Source organism: Colobus angolensis, unplaced genomic scaffold (genome assembly GCF_000951035.1).
Source record: "Colobus angolensis palliatus isolate OR3802 unplaced genomic scaffold, Cang.pa_1.0 Scaffold383, whole genome shotgun sequence".
Taxonomy (NCBI): Eukaryota; Metazoa; Chordata; class Mammalia; order Primates; family Cercopithecidae; genus Colobus; species Colobus angolensis.
Window position 1 is genome coordinate 1253313 of NW_012117188.1, and position 23133 is coordinate 1276445.

At 39.2% G+C, this 23133-nt stretch overlaps 1 protein-coding gene across 6 annotated transcripts in view; it reads left to right on the forward strand.

Moving 5' to 3' along the window:
- Positions 1–23133, forward strand: part of GHR (growth hormone receptor) — a 339415-nt gene that overhangs the window by 217928 nt on the left and 98354 nt on the right. For all 6 annotated transcript variants that reach the window (XM_011954467.1, XM_011954466.1, XM_011954465.1 and 3 more), the window contains exon 3: positions 6780–6845. In XM_011954467.1, coding sequence (XP_011809857.1) covers positions 6780–6845 — 66 coding nt within the window. The remainder of the gene's footprint in view (positions 1–6779; positions 6846–23133) is intronic.

Genomic DNA, 23133 nt, shown 5'->3' on the forward strand with positions numbered 1-23133 from the left:
GCATGTACTTTATCAAATGCCTCCTCATGAATACCAACTGTGGCACATAGTGGGGAAGCCATAGAGGCAGAACTCTGAAGAGGATATGGTGATTCTGATCAGAGCAAGAAGGTATAGTGAAAAGTTTCCTGAACATATTTTGTGTCTTGTCATAAGAATCACCTGTCAGGGAGGGGTGTGGAAGGGCAAGGTAAGCATACATATTCTCAGGACCCTTCCAAAATGTAGAGTGACCAGGGACCTAGAGATTCAGACTCTGTCGATCTGGGCCCAAGACCTAGACTTGGTGTATTTAATAAATGCTGTGTTAGGCCTTTTACATGCATTACCTCCTGTAATTGTATAGAACAGTTGCTGTATATGGTACTATGTTTACTTGTATTTGCACTGTCTATTCAGGGATGTTTCAATTCACCAGTTGCTCTACAACTGGTGAATTATTATTCTTGCCAGAACATTGATTCTCCTACTCTTGCTCCCTTAATAAGACACTAGAGAACTGGGATTGACTGCATTTAGTCTCAGGCTGAATGAATCATTGCCATAAGTAGATTTCCATCCCCTACTCCACCGATACATTTGCCAAACACTCTTAAAGAATAGAACCCACTGCCTACATACAGCCTGCACCGGGACGACCTAAATAGTCTAGCTGGGTTTATGACAACATCCCATCTTCACATCAGCAAAACCCTAAGTGCACAAAGTCTAATGTAAACACATTAGACTCCATAGGAGTATTCTCCATGGGAAAAGACATGTCCCGGCTGTCAAGGTAATGGCTAGCAATAATAACAATGACAAAAACAATAACAATGATAAGCATGTATAACATTTACTTATCACTAATTGTATTGTAAACGAAATGATTAGCATACACTAACTGATTTAAATCTTATATATGTATAGATACTTTTACTCTCTCAATTTTAAACACAGAGAAACCAAGGCCCAGATACGTGTTTCTGTTGGGAAGTTGAGTACAAAGTTGGGTGTAAGTAGGGAAAGTTCAACTGCAGTCGGTTCTAGTCTTGGTAAGTCCACTGTGAGGCGCTCCACCTCAGAGCATAGCAAATTAGTAGTTCCCCGTGTTTGCAGAATCAAAATTAAGTTCTTTGGCAAGGTTCTCCCTGATGTGCCCCTGCTTCTTCCCTAAGTCAACACATCCTCAGCTCCATCTATGCACTCCCAACACATCACAACTCTTTATATGCCCAGGCTGTGTCTTCTGTACCTTTGTACCTTCTGCACCTTTGTTTCTTTAGCCCCAACTGCCCTTTCCTTTCCTCTTCATTACCCTTTATCCCAAATTTAGCACCTGTCTCAAGGAGTCACCTTCCCCAGGAAGTTTGTCCAAATTTGTTAACAGATATTCCATTGTTCCTCCAATGCTTGATCCCTCTTTCTTTATAGATCCCTGCCTAGAAAACTGGACTCACTGAGGCCAGGGGCTGCAGGTAGTCTATTTTATAACCCAGCATTTAAAAGTGCCTATTTATTGATTTGTTGGGAATAGTTAATAAATTGAGTCCTTGCAGATCATAACCAAGAGCACAGTTTGTAATGGTTTCATTAATTTTGTTACTATTGGATGTGATTCTCTGCTTATGGTCTTCCTTTACTTGTTTTTCCCTTACTGCTCAGCACCTCTAGATATTAGGTACATGGCTCTGACACTAATTAAAATTGATGACTGAGAATGACACTTCCATTTGCTAAGCCAGCGCAATTTTGTTCATTAAGCTTTACTTTTTAACCAGCACCCTCTCAGCAGTAGCATAAATCTGTAGTCTTACCATGAGGGTACCATTTGTTCCTTTTATGTCTTGATTCAATACATATTTTCAGAAGTGTAAGCTGACTAAGAGTTTTTGCTTTGTGAAAATGTCAGCAAATGCACGATAAAGGCAAAGTCACCAGATGTCTGCTTGCAAAAATTTAAATGCTGGTTTGCGAAGATTCAAGGCTGCCCAGGGCTCCCCAAGCGCTTCCAGGCACTCTCCTTAGGGTCTCATAACTGACCCCCACATTCCACTTCTGCCATCGTGGAAAAATTCGTCAACTGTACTGCTGATGTTAGGCCTGGAAATTGTCGTCCATTAGTTTTCTCAGATTCAAGCTGAAAATTGAGACAAACTTCCTACGTAATTTTCACCAAAATAACACATATGTTTATGTGCTATCCCATAATTAACATATTTTTAAAATCACTTTATTGAGGTAGAGTTGGCATACAAAAATCTGTGCATATTTAGCGTATACAGCTTCACAAATTTGGAGATAAGTATACATCTATGAAATTATAACTGCATGTATGCCATAAACCTATTACCTACAAAAATTTCCTTTCACTTTCTTTGTTATTATTTTGATTAACTTAATTTTTTCATCCTTCAAACTATCAAAATTTTCTCAAGTAATACATAGTTGTCAGTTATACAAACTTACTGAACCTTGATCAAAGATCCTCCTTTAGTGCTCAAATTAGACAAAGAAGTAATGAAACAAAGTGTTCTCTGATTTGTAGCAAAGATCTGTGATGGTGGTGGGAATGGTTCTAGAAAATAATGGTAATAATAAAGACTTAGAGTATCAAAGCAGCAAGTAGGTTTGAAGGAATTGTTACAATGCAGTTTTGCTTTCTGACCACTTTAAAATCAAGGTGTAGTACGTTATTTACTCTAGGAAAATGTTTGCTTTTTGTCATAATTTCTTATTGCATATGAGAGTAAATGATCTATAGATGAAGATAATAGTAAAATTTAGAGAGAGAATAAAAAAGAAACACTTTCACAGCTGAAAGGCTGCTTCGCAGTTAGCTAACTGGGAGGAGTTAATGAAAAAGTACATTAAAAAGTGGCTCAGGGAAGGTGAATTGGACTCACCGGGCTCTGACATGAGAATGAGTCAGCTCACTGTCCAGTACATCTTTGTTTTCTTTCTCTTTCTTGTTTTATATCAGAAATAGATTTCTTGGCATTGTTGCTGTGGGTTTCTATTAAGGACTGAAACAAAAGTATTAATAATCTGAGAGTATGTAGAAAAAAAAATAAATTCACTTTCTCCCGCTATACTCTCACAACACAGAATATTTTAGTGATCAGAGATCACCAAAATGTGTGTGGTGTTGACCAAAAGAGTCAAACTCTGTAAAATATTTGAAGAGATTTATTCTGAGCCAAATGTGAGTGACCATGGCCCATGACACAGCCCTCAGGAGGTCCTAAGAACATGTGCCCAAGGTGGTCAGGGTACAGCTTAGTTTTATATATTTTAGGGAGGCATAAGATATCAATTAAATACATTTAAGAAATACATTGGTTTGGTTCAGAAAGGCAGGACAACTCAAATGGGGGGCTTCCAGGCTATAGGTAAATTTAAACATTTTCTGGTTGACAATTAGTTGAGTTTGTCTGAAGACCTGGGATTAATGGAAAGGACTATTCAGGTTAAGATATGTTTCTTATTGGACCTAAAACAATGCCTGGCTCTTAGTTGATTATTGCCTGGATCTGGGAAGGAAGGAAGGAAAACAAAGGGGGAAGGCGATTTGCTATAGAATGTGGATTTTTCCCATAAAAGACTTTGTAGGGCCATTTCAAGGCATGACAAGGAAATATATTTTGGGGTTAAATATTTTTTTCCTTGTCTCATAATGTTATGCCAGAGTCAGATTGAAAATCAAGTCACAATATACAGGGTCAAATAAAACCCATCTGATGAGAACCCTTGGTTTGTAGGGCATGACTCCCTTAGGTAGGAATTTGGGCAAGATAAAAGATTGGAACTTAGTCCTCTGTGGGAATCTCTCTCCACACAAATTCTCCAACAGGTTCTTCAATGGGTGTTCTCTAATTCAATTCAATTCTGACAGTCTATCTATCTACCTGGAAATAGCATCAGATACCACAGGTTTAGGGCTCAGTCTAACAATACTGCCCCTCACTTCAGATGCCAATTGCAAGTAATAGGTTGTTATCTATACTTCTGGCCAATTAGCTGTAAGTTGGGGTTCCCACAACCTCCTCCTCAGGTTTGATAATTTGGGACAGCTTGCTTACATTTATCTGCTTATTAGAAAGGATATTACAAAGGACACAGATGAAGAGATGGATAGGATAAGATATGGGACTTGGAGTTGCAGAGTTTCCATGACCTCTCTGAGTGCAGCATCTTCACATGTTCAGCTATCCAGAATCTCTCAGATTAAGACATTGGCCACTGGTGATCAAATTAACCTTCAGTCCCTCTCCCCTTCCCAGAGGTTGGAGAGTGGGTCCGAACCGGCTCAACCTCTAATCAACTCTTGGTCTTTCCTGTGACCGTCCCCCATCCTGAGGCTCTCCAGGAGCCCCCAGGCATCAGACAACTCATTAGCATACGGAAAACACTTATCACTCCAGAGATTCCAAGGATTTTAGGAACTGTGTCAAGAAACAGAGACAAGGTCAAATAGGTATTTCACAATATCACCAGTAGTTTCACTGGGAGGTAAAACTCAATGTTTACTGTGAGCCTGAGCTCGCAGTAAAGTTATCTAAGTTATCACAGTAAAGTTATCTAAGAATAACTAGAGGTAACGTGATCAGATATGGGGAATTCTGGAGAAACACCTTTTACTACCAAACCCAGACAAGAGATGCATACTTTTCTAGCTGGGATGCTTACAAAGCAACCCACTGTAATACTTAAAGGTAGAGTGACACTACATTCATCATTTTTCATTTTTTCCTGTTTTTTATGCCACCTACTACTAATGTGAATCAAATTATGACTGTGTTTATACTGGATGAATTATTGATCATCTCACATCATAAACTTCTCTGTCTCTCATGTTGAGCTTTTCACCTCCCTTCATTCCCTCCCTACTTCCAGGATCATTCACATGTTTATTTCTAAAAATAAACTCTTTTTACTGAACTTTTTTTATACTGTTTAAAAAGAATTTATATTTCTCCTCATTCTTACAAATAAGATTCAAGTTTAAACTCAAATAATGTAGGAAATCATTTTTTAAAAAATTGTTCCCTACTGTGTCTAGGCTTGAGACCACAGGTAATTAAGACCAGGTTTTCATTTGATGTGATTTTTAGGAGTTCTTTTTAGAGGTTAGGTAGGTTAGGCACAATTTTAATTTTTAAAAAGCAGGTTATTATGAGAGGAGAAATCATACTTTGTCATTTGAAAATGATGCCATAACAGGTGTTAGCAGAAAAATCAAACTGTAAAATATTTTAAAGAGATTTATTCTGAGCCAATATAAGTGACTGTGGCCCCACTGAAATGAATGAGTTCCCTGATCCCTCTCACAGAGCATGGGACAGGGGTCTGGCTCACCTCTTCAGTTGCCCCACTGCTCAAACCCCTAGGGGGAGAATACAGAGAGTCAGGTACAGAGGCTGGGGCAAGTGCTTTGGCCCCTTAGCCCTGCGGTAGTGTCTAGGGGTGGGGTGCCCGCAACCCCAGTGTTACAAAGTTCTTTCAGCTTTGCAGTCCACAGACAGCTGGAGTGTTAATCAGCTCAATGGACCCTCTGCCTTATAGCAAGGGCAGAGGGCCAGAGTGACGGCTTTCTGTATTCCAAGCTCTTGCCCAGTGTCCTAGAAAAATAAGATCATACAGGGGCTCGAAGGACGACTGCAGGGTTTTACTGAGTAGTGGAGGTGGCTCTCAGCAAGATGGATGGGGAGTGGGAAATGGGGATGGATTGGGAAGGTGAACTTCCTCTGAAGTCCAGCCACCCAGTGGCTGGACTCTTCAACCTCCCCCAGCCAAGCTCCTCTCAGCGCCCAGATGGTCCTCTTCTCTCTCTCTCTCTCTCTCTCTCTCTCTCTCTCTCTCTCTCTCTCTGCCACATCATTTCACCATCTGTCTGCTGTTCAGCTGGCTTGCTGGTGTGCTGGTCTGTTGGTCTGCTGGTCTGCTTCTGGAACCTGGGCTTCAGAGTTTATATGGGTGCAGGATAGGGGGTGTTTTGGGCCAAAAGGCAGGTTTTTGGACATGAAAACGGAAATGCCTGTTCCATTTAGGGCTGCAGGTCTTCAGGCTTAAGGGTGGGACCTTTGCACAGGAACTACCCTCTTCTACCCAATGTTTCCCTGTCTCCTGTCCATATCACGAGTCTCAAGGAGTCCTGAGAAAGTGTGCCCAAGGCCATCAGATTCAGTTTGGTTCTGCATGTTTCAGGGAGGCAGGAGTTACAGGCAAAAACATAAATCAGTACATGGAAGGTATACATTGGTTCAGCCTGAAAAGGCAGAATATCTTGAAGAGGGGACTTGCAGGTCATAGTTTGGTTCAGAGATTCTTTAATCTGCAGTTGGTTAAAGGAACAAAACTTTGTACAAAAGCTTAGAGTTAGCAAAAAGAAATATTTAAATTAAGATAAGGATGCTATGTCAGAGTCAGCCACAAAATGACCTGTTTAGCAAGATTAATGGCCTACAGGTGTGACTTAACCCTTGCCTTGCATGGCCTAAGGTCTTGTTTATAATTTAGTATCTTATTGCCCAAAGAGTCTATTTTGTCGGTCTTATGATCTCTATTTTAACATTAATGCTGGTCACTTGTGACTAAACTCCAAAGGGGAGGCATATCCGACTTGCCTTCCCATTGTGGCCAGGAACCCAAGTTTTCAAATTTCTCTGGAGTCCCCTTGGCCAAGAAGGGGTCCATTCAGTTGGTTTGGGGAGCTGAGGATTTTATTTTTGGTTTATACAGGGTCATATCAGATTGTTATGACAGGAATGACTAATGGTTTTCTTCTCTTTCTGTTTCAGCCACAGCAGCTATCCTTAGCAGAGCATCCTGGAGTCTGCAAAGTGTTAATCCAGGCCTAAAGACAAGTAAGAATTTCAGTTCTTTTTCTTCCTTCAATGATATTTTCCATGTTTTAGTGTAATTAAGCTACTATCCTTCTCTGTTTTATCTGGGATGTTAGTAACTGGAATAGTGACTGAGATGAAATTTTATAGGCAAGCAAAACATTTTTTAAGGATTTGTTTCTTAACTTCTGATATAGTTTGGATGTCTGTCCCTTCCAAATCTCATGTAATCCCCAATGTTGGAGGTGGAGCCTGGGAGGAGATGTTTGGGTCATGTGGGCAGATTCCTCATGAATGGTTTAGCACCCTCTTCTTTGTGCTGTCCTCACCATAGTGAGTGAGTTCTCATGAGATCTGGTTGTTTAAAAGTGTGTGGCACCTCCCTCTTCAATCTCTTGCTCCCACTCTTGCCCTGTGAGAGACCTGCTCCACTTCACCATGATTGTAGGCTTCCTGAGGCTTTCACCAGAAGCAGATGCTAATACAGCCTGCAGAACTGTGAGCCATTTAAATCATTTTTCTTTATAAATGACCCAGCCTCAGGTACTTTTTTACAGCAATGAAAACAAACTAATACAACTTCTCTGCAAGGCTGCTTTTTTCTATTTTTGCTTATGCTTGGAGGTTAAGTAAGGCCAAATTAATGAAGGAGGAAAACAGAGGAAATGATACATCATGGATCAACAATTATTTATTGAATTTAGGAAACTGCCTCTTTTTACAAATTCTTTTTAAAATTATTATGATTATTATCTTGAAGTATTTATCTAAGGATTACATTGATAGAAAGTTAAACTTGTCTCTCCAACCAGATTGCCTTAAGCTTCAAAATTATGCCTTCTTGTAAGCTCTTTCTTACCCTTAAAATGACTTTACACATTCCCCCCTGGTCCTTTGACAATCTCCTCTTCAGTCACAGGACAGAACCCCAACATCAACTCTGTGGGGAAGCTTCTCCAAATTCTCTAGGCCTGAACAATTTTCTGCCTTCTCTGCTTCCATGAAACTTTGTCCTTTACTACATGATAGCGTTTACCTCCTGACATTTTAGTGTGTTTGTTAGCCCTGCATATGGAACTCACCAGATTGTGTGGACTGCATGAATAAATTAATTCTATTGAACTTTAAGGCAAAGCCTAAATTTTATGCTTCTTCTAAATCCCTTACATCTCCCAAAAAAATTCTGATCCATAGTAGTAGGTACTTGTTTAATTAAATTTTAGGGATGGATATTTTTCATCAGTGGAAGTGTATGCTAGAGTCCATATTATGCAATAAGGGAAGGGAAGACAGAGTACCTAATTGAGTTAAGATATTGCTATTCTTGTTGGTAATTCTGGAGTGATGAAATCATAATTTGAATTTTATGACTAAATTGCAGAATAAATTTCCAATGTGCGATTTAAACATTATTTCCTTGGAGGTGACCAAAAAGGAGAGTTGGTACTGTTTTTAAGAACTGTCATTCGATTGTCAGTTGTGCCAGACCACAAATCCTTTATAGCCCTCCTGTTTAAGAAGCATCTGACATGCTAAGCTGCTTCCTAATTAACACAAAGGTTGTAAAAGAAGTGGCTGTTTGGTTGTGTTTGGGTTATCCCAGCCATATATTCCAAAGCTTCCTTCATTCAACAGATGAGTGATCTCCTTTATATTCTGTAAGGAAATGAGAAGTAATCAGTTAAAAATGCGTTACTAATGCAACATGCTTCACATTGAAACCATCCTCCTGACACATAATACTTTACCCTCCGCTGTCCCCCAAAGTGGCAGTAGGATTTCTGTTAAGTCATTTTCTTTATTAGGTCACAGGGTCTAAGAAGCCTAAACATTCTGCCTTAGGCCGGGCGCGGTGGCTCAAGCCTGTAATCCCAGCACTTTGGGAGGCCGAGGCGGGCGGATCACAAGGTCAGGAGATTGAGACCATCCTGGATAACACGGTGAAACCCCGTCTCTACTAAAAAAAATACAAAAAACTAGCCGGGCGAGGTGGCGGGCGCCTGTAGTCCCAGCTACTCGGGAGGCTGAGGCAGGAGAATGGTGTGAACCCAGGAGGCGGAGCTTGCAGTGAGCTGAGATCTGGCCACTGCACTCCAGCTTGGGCAACAGAGTGAGACTCTGTCTCAAAAAAAAAAAAAAAAAAAAAAAAATTGTGCCTTGATGAAATATAAAAATATAACCTCTACGTATGGAGGATGTGTTGAACAACTTCCTACCAGTCATTTGGCATATGTTGATTTCCTGTCTTCATGATACGTAAGACAACTAGCTAATTATCATTCATATGTGGTAAATAACATAGATAACTGACTTCCCCTGTCTTTCCAGCTTTTTCTTATCAAAAGTCACCTGCTCTCAGTCACAGGAATGATTGGCTAAAGTAACCTATATCAGGGTCTGTAACGGTGGGCACCTATCAGAGTGCACATACTTGAACATAGCATCGCCTTTATCATCATAAGCCTCACATCCAGATATGATAGACCCAAGTGCTCACATCCCCTCACTCTGTCACTGTATATGTTGTTACCATGTCACAAATATTTAACAGTCTGCTGTGTACTCAACCTTTAGCTGTATGCCCTGAGGGAGACAGAGTAAGATACTGCCCTGACATCAAGGAGCTCACATTCTCCCTAAAGAGATAATTTCACATGAAAAGTTAGTGTTTAACATGAAATGTCCTGAGAATATACAATTGTAATTTGCATGTTTCCTATGTGTACTTTTCTAAGTTCTCAGATTCAAAACAAAACCCCATGGAAGAAAAATGAAATAAAAACCCTGTCAGGACAAATCCTAGCCAGAACTGACCAAACATAAAAAATAAATGCCACTGCCCTCTCCAAGCCACCTTTACTTTATACTTGGGTCTAAGAAGCCCAAACATTGTGCCTTGTTGAAATATAACCTCTGGGCATGGAGGATGTGTTGAATAATTTCCTACCAGTCAGTGAAGTACAGTGACCATTTATTTAGCAGTATCTCCCTTCTCTCTCTTTCCACCTGCTGCCCCATCTGTCCTTCCTTGCATCTATCTTCCCCTGCCAACAATAATTGTCTTACATTCTAAGAAAATATCTTTAATGCTTTCCCTACTACCTAAATATTAAACTTCAAACCTTTCCCAAGACCCTGAACACCCACCCCAGCTTGTAAGTTCAGGCTACTTACCATTCCCCAGGCACACTGTATATTCCCTCCTCTGGTACACTGCTCATGTCATCGAATCTATCTTCCTCCCACCCCGCCCTGGATTCTGTAAATATATATCAGTCCTACCCACCTTTAAGTTTCAGTCAAAACCTGATACCTACGGCCTGAAGCAATCCCTCTGTTCTCCATGCTAGTCTATGAGAGAGGTCATGATATTTCAGTAGCTCTGGAGAGACACATATGGTCAAAGCAGACCAGCTAAAATTAACCCATGCTATGCATAACCTTGCTGTAACCTCTTTCTTCACCAAAAATTATCTGTCCCATTTGCTAAGTAAGCCCTTAGGGCTTTGCTGTGCCTGCAACAGGTCTTAATCCATGTGAATGTGCGTTTTTGTGTTAGTGAGCACATGCTAACATGCCTTCCACAGATTAGTTTCTTTAGAAACATTTTCTCGGGAAAAAAAGACCTATTTTTGGTTAGTAACCCCAAAAGGACCTTTCAGTTCACATACATGGGTAGCAGCATACTCCACTTATGCAAAGGTCAGCCCAGGGTAAATATGAACAAAAACACATACTTAGGATAAGAAGAATGTTGAGGGAGTTTACAGTTTAAAGAGATATCCAGACAACTTTTTTATATTTTAAAGAAGTAGTGCTATAATTTTACTACAAAGAAAACTTCTTTTTGTTTCTGGGGAGAAGAATAAGAAGAGTTACAATCTCCTAGAGAAAAGCAAAACATTTTTAGTACTCCCAAATAAGACAGGCACCTCAGCTAGGGTGCTGTAGTTGCATGTCCTTTGTGTTTTTTCAAGAATTTTATTTCTCTGTCATGATTATTTATTGGCAGAGGATTTGATGAGCATTTGGGCCAAATTTATAAGACTTTCAACACATATAGAGAAAAAAAATTAGATGATTGCACATCTTTCTGAGGGAGATTTTTCCCCTGTTTTTAAAAGCCATTGCTTTTCCCTGAATTTATCATGTATTCCTATAAAAGTGTAAATTTTGTGATTGGTAGCATTTTTACCTCCAAATAAAATAAATATCCAACTGGAGCAAGTTTTATTGACTGCCTGTTGGAGCATAAATTAGTCTAAGGTTTCATGAAAATAGGTATTTGAACATGAATATTAATGGCTGAGATCAGAGGCAACTTTTGAAAGGATTCCAAAATATTATCATATTAGATTGGCACAGCAAATGAATTGCTTGAATGCTAGAAGTTCACAAACATTCAAACAATTGTGAGTTACATTAACTTCAATAAAAACTTTTGCAGGACAAAAATTTAATATAGTAAACTTCATCTTGCTTGTCCAGGTCCATATACATTCTTAGCTGGACTCTTGTCCTAGCTTCCTAATTTTTCTTCCTACCTCCTATTTTTCCCTATTCGAAGCCACCATACTTGCTCTTGATTAATTCTTCCTGCCTATCTCTGATTTACTGATTCATCTGCCCAGTCATCTATAGTAGCTCCAAACTGTTCTCTAAATGATTAACTTATCTCCCTGGCATTCAGAAAATTCTACAGCATTCATCTTACACACTTTTCTAGCCTTATCTCCCTTTTCTCCTATGTACTCCTATGTTTATATTGCCTGCATTCCTGCTTCATTATATCCATTTACATTGGCCCTTTTACCAGTAATTTCCTCTTCTTTCCCCTCAGTCTGAAACAGTCCTTCATAGATTTTGTCCTATAAGCCATATTTCAAATATAACTTTATCCACAAAGCTTTGCCCAGTTACCCCAAGAGAATGCATGCTTCTGCCTTAGAATTGTAGCCTTTTTTTCCTCTCTCGCAAGGAGAGAGTGTAGCACCGTGGTTTAAGTACTCAGCCTCTGGAGTAAGCTTTAGTTTAAGACCCAGTTCTACTGCTTACTTGCTATATGATCTTATCTAAATTTGATAACCTCTGTGTCTGTTTTTTTTTTCAATCTCTAAGATAAAGATGCTAATAGTACCTACCTCATAAGATTGTTGTGAGAATTATAAGTGTTGATACATTTAAAGTAGTTAGAATAGTATCTGGCCCTATAGTAAGCTTACATGGTATTTATTGTATTCTCTCATGGCTCATATTTTATTCCAATGTGTATTAAATTGAACTGTATGAAATTGCCCATGTCAACTCTATATTGGACCCTAAAATCATTATGTCATTTGGTTCAACCAAATGTAGTGCTTTTTGTACCCCCTATCTTAATACACTGAACTATCTCAAAAGATAAGGACTATATCTTACACATTGTTATATCCTATGGTACCTGCTATGTACCTGACACATGCTAAATATTTTATGGATGGTTATTGAATTTTGCACATACATACATACACACACACACACACACACACACAATGCAAAAAACAAATAGAAGCCAAGACCTTCCCAATATCTTAAGTACTCTTTGGCTACCACAGAGTTTCCTCTATGTGGTACAGCAGTCATTTATGAAAGGAGAGTGATAAAGATATACAAGAGGAAAATTTTATCTTGTCTATTGCTGAGTATAAATACTATGCCTTTCCCAAAAGCCTTCCACAGAACCTTTCCTTCAGGTCAGGGACCTAGTGTCATGGATCGGTCTTGGATAACATTGCAGGACATATCAGTTCAACTGCCAAGGGAATCATAAATAGTCCTACTCCTGCCTGTGGCCCACCACTGCCTCCATAGAAGGTACATGACCCTCTCTGCTTTCATTCTTTTTTATCAGATATTTTCAACATCAAGAACCTATTAGCTGATAATGCAACTAAATTAAGTATAACATAAGGGAAATGTGTCCTGGCAGGGATAGTATCTTAGAGTGAATGTACAGCCTTTATTTGTTAAAAAAAAAAAAAAAAAAAACTTGAGCTTTGGACAAGCAATAGGGAGCAGCATTGATATTGGGTTCTGACATGGAAGCTGACATTAAATTCTTGACAGTCTGCTTGTTTATAAACTATTCAGTAAACAATTTAGTAAGTAAACATAGATTCTTCCTTTCTCTTTTAAGGAAAGAGTGTTTATGTTGGCTCTCTCTTGTACCCAACCTAGTGCTCAGCCTTTCCTGACTCACATAAGCACTAATCTCCAGATAACACCAAATGTCCTAAGGTTATTATTTATCCCCCTTGCTTGTTCTCTGAAATAAGAGGAAGGCAGGTAAAATTATGCACTTTATGTAAGAAGAAATAGAAGTACAGAGAAAACAGCTTAAGTCTCTTAACAGCCCAAGAGAGTGAAGAAGATATTGCCAGTGCAGTGAGTTGTATCTGTCCGTAGGTAAGCAAAATATTAATAAAAGCATACAACTATGTTAATAATTCAAACAACAGTCTGTACTTATATGGACTTTGCAGTGACTTTTTTCCAGCCTGAAATATTCAGATAATGACTGTCATTAGTTTCACACATTAGTGCTTTATTATATACTGCTTTGCTTTCACACGAAATTGTTGGGAGATAAGAATTTTTTGTAAGATAAATATTGGGTCTTAACTTTTTTATCCCCCTTCAGCTTCAAACAATTTTCTGAGCAATGGTAAGTGGTAAGTAGATATTTACCACTTAAGTTTACAAGAGACCTGTTTCTCTCTGTTCATTGGCTTAGGCACTATTAATGAGACCTTTGGAATGTAGGTCCCTTCTGGTTGTAAACATATATCAAGGTCTTCTATTTCTTTTGGAACTCAAACAATAAGAAAATAATTAGAAATCTGTAGGCATAGATCTCTAGAAACCTTAATCTTAGAAGTGAGTAAAACAAATTTTTAGGCCGGGCGCGGTGGCTCATGCCTGTAATCCCAGCACTTTGGGAGACCAAGGCGGGAGGATCATGAGGTCTGGAGATCAAGACCATCCTTGCTAACACGGTGAAACCCCGTCTCTACTAAAAATTAAAAAAAATTAGCTGGGCGTGGTGGCAGGCGCCTGTAGTCCCAGCTACTGGGGAGACTGAGGCAGGAGAATGGCGTGCACCTGGGAGGCGGAGCTTGCAGTGAGCCGAGATTGTGCCACTGCACTCCAGCCTGGGTGACAGAGCGAGACTCCACCTCAAAAAAAAAAAAATTTTTTTTGTAAAGCCCAGGAAGGATCATTAAGCATCTTCCTAAAATTTTCAGTATGCCTGTGTGCACTGTATATACTGACTTCTAGCATGGTTTCTTTGCCAAAGCATAACACACATTTTTTAAAGGGATAATTCAAGACAAACATTATTTCACTTTGGTTGACCCCAATGGGTGGTGAACACTTTTTAGTAACTCTTGAAAGTTAAAGCATCCAGCAGTTGGTTGTGACCTTTTTGGTTGTGACCTTTGAGTTATTCTAGCTTGTAGCCCACTGATTTGCTGCTTAGTTCCACAGCTTCAAAACCAGCTCTAATCACTGCTCCCCAGAGAGCCCTAGCTTCTGCACACAGGAGGCTTTCACCAGGAAAGGATATCTGAAGTCCAGAAAGGCACTCTGTTCACACTGGCTCCTCCTTGTAGAGAACAGTTTTTTCAAATAATGTATATTTATGCACTGGGAAAATATCTTGAATTTATTATTTAGGTGTAACCAGACTTTAATACAACTTAACCTACACACTGAGAAAGCAGACTGTACACCACATTTACAAAAAGATTTATGGCTTTAGCAACGCATTCAAGTGTAGTTACCGCTAAATAGTAGTTCAAGTAATTGTGTGTCTCATGGCAAATACATGCAATATAAGGTAATTTATATTTAAACCAAAAATAACAAGAGGTGATTATTTACTAAATAAAGAACTTATTACTTAGGAAAAAATGTTATACAACTTTCAAAGGACTTTTAAAAATATAATATGATTTATAGGAAATTTATTTGCATATAATTCACAATATCTGGTACAAAGTAAGCTACCTCTGTGTTTTTTTTTCTTTAGGTCAACAGATATTTAAATGAAGGGTTGGCAAACTGGCCCTCAGACCAGATGCTTATTTTTGTAAATAAAGTTTTATTGGACAACAGCCATGCCTGTTTATTTCAGATTGTGGCTACTTTGAGGCTGCAGTGGCAGAGTTGAGTAGCTAAGACAGATCATAGGTCCACAAACCTAAAATCTTTACTCTCTGACCCTCTAAAAAAAAAAGTATGCCAAACCATTCTAAATAGAAAAACAATTAATTCTTTTTTTTCAACTTTTATTTTAGATTTAGGGAGTACACGTGCAGGTTTGTTACATGGGTCAATTGCATGTCTCTGAGGTTTGGTGTACAAATAATCCCCTTACCCAGGTATTGAGCATATTACTTGATGTTTTTCAACTGATACCCCCTCCCAATCTTCCCCACTCTAGTAGTCCTCTGTGTCTACTGTTGTCATCTTTATACCCATGTTTATCCAGTGTTTAGCTCCTGCTTATAAGTAAGAACATATAGTATTTGGTTTTCTGTTCCTGCGTTAATTCACCTACGATGGTGACTTCCACATGCATCCGTGTTGCTGCAAAGGACATAATTTTGTTCTTTTTTATGGCTGCATAGTTTTTCATGGCATATATGTAACAAATTTTCTTTATCCAGTCCACCGACAATGCGCATCTACGTTGATTTTATGTTTTTACTATTATGAATGGTGCTGTGATGAATATATGAGTCATGCATCCTTTTTGTAGAATGATTTATTTTTCTTTGGGTATACACCCAGTTATGGGACTGCTGGGTTCAATGGTAGTTCTGTTTTAATTTCCTTGAGAAATCTCCACACTGTTTTCCACAGTGGCTGAACGAATTTGCATTCTCACCAGCAGCTATAATATGGTTGTTTGTTTGTTTGTTTGTTTGAGACGGAGTCTCGCTTTCTTGTCTGGGCTGGAGTGCAGTGGTGCGATCTCGGCTCACTGCAACCTCCGCCTCCCGGGTTCAAGCAATTCTCCTGCCTCAGCCTTCTGGGTAGCTGGGATTACAGACATGCACCACCACGCCCGGCAAATTTTTTTGTATTTTTAGTAGAGATGGGGTTTCACGGTGTTGGTCAGGCTGATCTTGAACTCCTGACCTCGTGATCTGCCCCCCTCAGGCTCTCAAATGTATTTTAAGGAACTAATCATCAAGTTTGTATTGGTTATCATCTTTTAGTTTCCTGTTATCTTCAGTTTCATAATTGGCATTAATGACAATACAGTATTCACTTTATAAACTTGCTTCATAGTAAACTCTTCTGAAATAAATTACAGTCATGCATCACTTAACAGTGGGGATGCATTCTAAGAAATGCATAATTAGGCAGTTTCATCGTTGTGTAAACATGAAGTGTACTTACACAAACCTGGTTGGTACAGTCTGCTGCACACCTAGCCTGTATGATATAGTCTATTGTTCGTAGGCTACAAACCTATACAGCATGTTACTGTACTGAATATTCTCAGCAATTATAACACAATGGTAAGTATTTATGTATCTAAACAGAGACAAGGTACAATAAAAATACGGTATTGTAATCTTATGGGACGACTGTCACATATGCAGTCTGTCATTGACCAAAACATCATTATACAGCACAAGACTATAATTGAAAATTTTAAATTATATATGTGGGTTGCACTGTATTTCTGTTTGTGCTTGCATTCATATACATTAAACTGTTACAGGGAGCATATTTGCTTGTGTTAAAAAATAAATAATGTTTATTTCTAATGACGTATAAAATTGTTATGGTTATGTTTAAAGAGGCTTGAAGAGGTATTATGGTTATGTTTGAAGAGGCGACAGAAACATCACTTTTGTCATTGACCAAAACATTATTGTGTGGCTCATGACTGTAATAGTGTAAAGTAAAGATTAACTGTATTGGCTAATCAATGTGGACATATCATTCAGTATTACTAAAGATACTCCATCCAATGAAGCCTGAACACCTGTAAATGCTTGGTGATGGATGGAAAGGGCAATTATTTGCAGCTGGACTGTCTGAGACATGTCATCATTATTGCATAATATTTATTTAATGAAAGATCAATGCACCGTACAGCTCCAGTTTGAGGGCACATTTGACATTGTAGTTTGTAGATCTTTTATAAACTGACTGCTATCACTGAAGTTTTGCTGAAGAATAAAGACAAAAGATTCTCTCTTTAGTAAATTGTGCACTTTAAAGACTCATAAACCTGAAACCTCACAGAATCATAATAGATGTATTTTTCAGAGACAATTTCTGAGTCCTTGGCGTATTCTCAAATGTCATTCATGTCTTCACTGCCGCAGGTTATCTTTTAATTTGTTTGTGTCATGGAAAAGCAGCCTTTTTCTTTTTTTCTCTCTTACTATGCCTTAATAAATAGAATTTAAAATCCCAAATCTGAATTACTGTGAAAGCCAATATTTGTAGCAAATCCATCTATGCTCTGTGTTGTCAGCACATATGGTTTTGTGCATCTGCTACCATGAAATTCTGCCAGAGTTATCCTCAGAGAAATGGAGAGACACCTGATGCTGTCCTTACTGTGACAGAAGTTTTTCTTTCTGTGAATTCCAAAAATTTTTGAAGTTATGCATCTCTTGCATTGAACTTCAGTGGCTTGTGTACACATGGTATCTTCCTTTCTAGATTGTAAGTTCTTTGAGGGCAGGGACTGAGTCTTTCTCATCTTTATATGCTCTGCTCCTCCACTCTTGGTTTAGCCAGAGCCTTACACAAAGTAGAAGCTTAAATAATGTTTATTAGATGAATATCATACTGAGTTCCAGAAATTACCTGAGAGCAATTGAAGAAGGGAAGTGTGGAGGGAGAGGTGTTAGCATAGAGTTCATAGTGTCTGAATTTGGCGTCCTTTTCCTCAACACTAATACTAACACAGATAAGTAACCTAACTGTCTTCTCAAATCTGAGAGGAGTAGATGCATTTTCTCTTTGGGGACTTTTCTATCTCATGTGGGAAAAGCAAACAAGAAGGTCCTACAAAAGTCTTGTAGGTATTTATTCTTATCCGACAGTGGTGGATGTGACAAACTCTCTTATTGGTTTCAGTTGGTCCCACAGGCTATGTGATGAGGACTTTGGGGTTTGGGGAGCTGGGAACCATGAGTTGTCTCTTATGGATGATCTAACATACTGCTAATACCCGACAAGCTTCAATTTATCCATCTCGAAATGGAGATACTAACATCTGTCTCAAAGGGTCATTGTGAGGAGCAAGTAGGAACATAGAAAATTTCCTAGCACAAAGTAGATATGGAAGATATGGAGTAAGATGTTAGGTATTTTATTGCTTCTACTGCGTCTGCTGCTATTACTACTACTGCTATTATTATTACTACTCTTGGAAGAGTAGGACTTGCCTGGGACACTGACCCTACTTACCCCTTCACCTTATTCACCAAAACTTATCTCCTATATAAATTCATTTATATTTTTCTGGAATGATAAGAAAAATCCTTCATCTAGGCAGCATATTTTATATTTGAATAATTTATGTTTCAAATAAATAAAGTTTTTACAAACCCCAGAGAAGGCCTATACAGCCAAATTTGAAAAAAAAAATTAAAAATAAATATTCAGTGTTTCAGATATGTGTGTGTGTGTGTGTGCGTGTGTGTGTGTGTATCTTTTAATTGCCATGTATTTCTACCAAAAAATACAAAACTTAATTTTGTATCCTGAAAGACCCTCGTTTGAGAATCCCTGCTTTTATGTTCTGCTATGACCACTTTAGTCCAGGCAACAGATAGCTTAGGTTGTCACTTTACAAGTGGAGAAACAGGGCTGAGAGGCTCGCCATCCTCCAAATTACCAGTGCCAGTGCCATGGCACCAAGACAGGAAAGGCAGGCACCCAAACAGAAAGGTAGTGCAATTAATTGCTTCAAAGTCTTCACTCGGGGCTGCCCTTAGGCATGATCAGATAAAAATGTACACATTGCTTGGCACCTGGTAAAATGTTGTTTCCTTTCCTTCCTCCTTCCCCTGATAGACTCTCCTTAGGTACAAAAAAGATGAGGCTGTACACATAGCTAAAAGCTATGCCATTAAAACAAACTTCTTTTTCAAAGAGCACCTTCACCCCCTACTGGACTAAACTCAATCCGAAGCTCTTTTCTCTAAGCTTTATAAGACTTACTGCCTGGATGAGTCATTTGTCAATAAATACCGACTATTTGTATTGGTGGGGTTCTTGTATATATGTACGAGCCCCTAGAGTCTCTAACTTAAAATTTATTTTTGCTTTAGAAGTTCAGGATTAAGGAGGCTTTGATGATCAATTTTAACAACCTCAATAAATAATACAGTAACTAATGGTTAGGTGTCCAGGCTAACCCAGGGCAGCCTGTGTGATTCATGCTGCTGGTGAACTGTAGCTGGCTGGGTGAACTAGATCTGAAAATCTGTGGTGCCTAAGGGAGGGAAGGGAATATTTCCCACACTATCTCATCCTGCCCTCACTATCCCTACCCGCAATCTCTCTCTACACTCTACCCCGCCTACCCTGCTTTTTCTGTGAAAGACCAGCTGGGGCAAATATTTTGGATTAAGTAAAATTTGTCTTGGGTAACTTCCCAAAAATTTAGTTTTTAACTGAATAATCTTGGTTAATCCATGAGTAAATAACCTTGTAGACTATAGTCAGCCTCACTGTGAGAAGCTGACAAATCAGAAAACCAGAGGAATATACACCAATTCCTTCCTGCCCTGCAAACCTCTGCTTCTTGAGGTTTAAGAGTGGGTGCCTAATTGATTAGTCATTAGTTATTGACAGAACCAGAGAGATATGCCTGGCTTCTCTTGGAAAAACCAAAAGACTGAGAGGGAAAAGTACATCAGAAAGATACCCAAGGAGGCAGACTGCTATAAGGAAAATAATTAGGAGAAGAAATCATATGTTTTCAGATGAATAGAATCTGGGGATGAAAAAAGCAGCCTTTTCAGGCAGATGATGGAAAGATAGAAACTAAATTCAGAAGGATTAGAAGATGATTAGAAGGACAAGAAGTCACAGAAGACCAAGATTTCCCAGATTACCAAAAGAAAGCAAGCCTAGCCTTATTCAGTCTGCAGAATGAGAACTCCCTTCTGGTAAGATCCGTACAATGAATTTCACAAATGTTGATTTCTCTCTCTCCTCTTTGAGCCTATAATCACCTCCTTCTACTTGCACAACCTTGACCATCGCCACTACCTATAACAAATAACCAGTTCTTATGATCCCCTCGAGGCATAACATAAAAATATTTTCTTTGTGATTACTTTCTCTACACAAAAGAAGGAGAGAGAGAGAGACAGAGACACAAGTTAGGGGACTTCGCTGGTGAGTTTAGACCACAGCAAGAACCTAAAATCCTAGTGGGTTGTCAATAGAGACAGGCTGAAACCACTAAGATCCTGAGTGGTGGTTCTAGGTAGGTATGCCCATCAGAACCATCTGTGGATAAGTATTTTCAGTAAATACACATGCGGGACCTCTACTTCAGATGTACTGAATTGAACTTCACTGCTGGAGCTCAGGCATTTCATATTTGTTTCCTAAGCTGCTATAACAAACTACCACAAACTTGATGGCTTAACAATAGAAATGTATTCTGTCACAGTTCTGGAGGCCAGAAGTCCAAAGTCAAGGTATGACCAGGACTGGTTCCTTCTGGAGGCTCTGAGGAAAATCTGTTCCACACCTCTCTCCTAGATTTTGGTGACTGCCAGCAATCTTTGGTGTTCTTTGATTTGCAGAAACATCACTCCAGTCTCTGGTTCTGTCTTCATTTGACCTTCCCTATGTCTGCGATTGGTCTCCTTTCTGTCTCTTATAAGGACACCTGTCACTGAATGTACAGCCTATCCTAATGCACAAGGAGCTCAATTATACCTTAACTATATCTGTAAAGACCCTTTTTCCAACGAAAGCCATATTCACAGGTACCAAGGTTTAGGACTTGGACATATCTTTGGAGGATACAGTTCAACCCATCATACATATGTATTGAAGGGAAAAATTCACACCACAACTGATTCTCCTGTAAAGAATGTTGGCCTTAATGCATGTAACACACCATTTCTCCAGCACTTAGGAAATGCTAGTACATGCAAAGCTAAAGCTAAATAGGCTTCTTTATTACAGAACCTCTCAGAGGCTCTCATCTGTTTGTGTGCATTATAAATGTCCAAGAGAAAGAAAAGAACCATAACATTTCCTGGAAATAGTCGACCAGGGAACTTCTTTTCAAGGGATTACCTATTAACTACCTAAATGGACACTAACGACTAAAGGAATACAGGCTGCTGGTGATCGTGGCACTTCCAAACTATGCTCAATGGTGTGGGCATGAGTTTACCACAGTGTCTAAACACTTAGAGTGTTAATGTCTACACTGACCTCTCCCTGGATATGAGCACACATCCTTCATCAAATATCCACAGTGGTTTCCCTAGAGGATTTGCATATGCGCATGGAATTTTAGATGTCTAGTCTCTACTCTTGCCTTCAGCCATTTTTGTAGAGAGAAATTGGCAAAATATTAGCATGCATGGAAGGGAAAGGTGGCCAAGATAATACATTATGCCTTTTTTTTCCCCCTGAAAATGACCCAGAATATCTGAAAAGGGAGAAGTGGCTTAATCATTTCTATTCCCACAATTCTGGTCCTACAAAATTGATACCAGTATATGATTCATCCAGAAGTTCACAGTGGTATTTTTTTAAAAAACACTTTTAGAGGTTACCAGGGCATCTCACTGTTTTAAAACTTAATACCTCAAGGGAAATAAGCAACTACCTTGAATTTTTGCATGAATTGCATTCAAGAATAACTGAATAGTTCGTGGAATAGTTCAACCATTATGGAAAACAGTATGGCGATTCCTCAAGGATCTAGAACTAGATGTACCATATGACCCAGCCATCCCACTACTGGGTATATACCCAAAGGATTATAAATTATTCTACTACAAAGGCACATGCACACGTATGTTTATTGCGGCACTATTCACAATAGCAAAGACTTGGAATCAACCCAAATGTCCATCTGTGACAGACTGGATTAAGAAAATGTGGCACATATACACCATGGAATACTATGCAGCCATAAAAAAGGATGAGTTTGCGTCCTTTGTAGGGACATGGATGCAGCTGGAAACCATCATTCTTAGCAAACTATCACAAGAAGAGAAAACCAAACACCGCATGTTCTCACTCATAGGTGGGAACTGAACAATGAGATCACTTGGACTCGGGAAGGGGAACATCACACACTGGGCTTATCATGGGGAGGGGGGAGGGGGGAGGGATTGCATTGGGGAGTTATACCTGATATAAATGATGAATTGATGGGTGCTGACGAGTTGATGGGTGCAGCACACCAACATGGCACAAGTATACATATGTAACAAACCTGCACGTTATGCACATGTACCCTAGAACTTAAAGTATAATAAAAAAAAAAAAAAAAGTAGGCATATTCTAGTTAATAAATGTAAAAGAAATGGTAGGATTAGAAAAATCACTACATTACAAACTCTAATGACATAATAGATTTAAGCAAGATGATCAGTGAATGATAAAATATTTAGGTATGCTCTCTTCTAGGTGAATCAAGCTGACAATACCTTGGACCCACATTAGTCTTACCACATGATATTATATGTCTCCTGATACTTAAAATAAATATCAAATAAATGTTGATAATTGTTGAAACTTGGTGATGAACATATAGTTCACAGCACCACCCGTGATGGATTCCTTCCATGAGAATTGATCTGACTCAAAGCAAGCCTCTAGGTCTAACTGCCAGTGTATAGGAAATAACAAGGATAGAGTAACATTTTTATAGTCTTTAAGAATGCAGTGGGGGCGGAGCAAGATGGCCGAATAGGAACAGCTCCAGTCTCCAACTCCCAACGCGAGCAACACAGAAGACCGGTGAGTTCTGCATTTTCAACTGAGGTACTGGGGTCATCTCACTAGGGAGTGCCGGACAATCGGTGCTGGTCAGCTGCTGCAGCCCGACCAGCGAGAGCTGAAGCAGGACGAGGCATAACCTCACCTGGGAAGTGCAAGGGGGAAGAGAATCCCTTTTCCTAGCCAGGGGAACTCAGACACACAACACCTGGAAAATCAGGTAATTCCCACCCCAATACTGCGCTATAAGCAAATGGGCACACCAGGAGAATATATCCCACACCTGGCCGGGAGGGTCCCA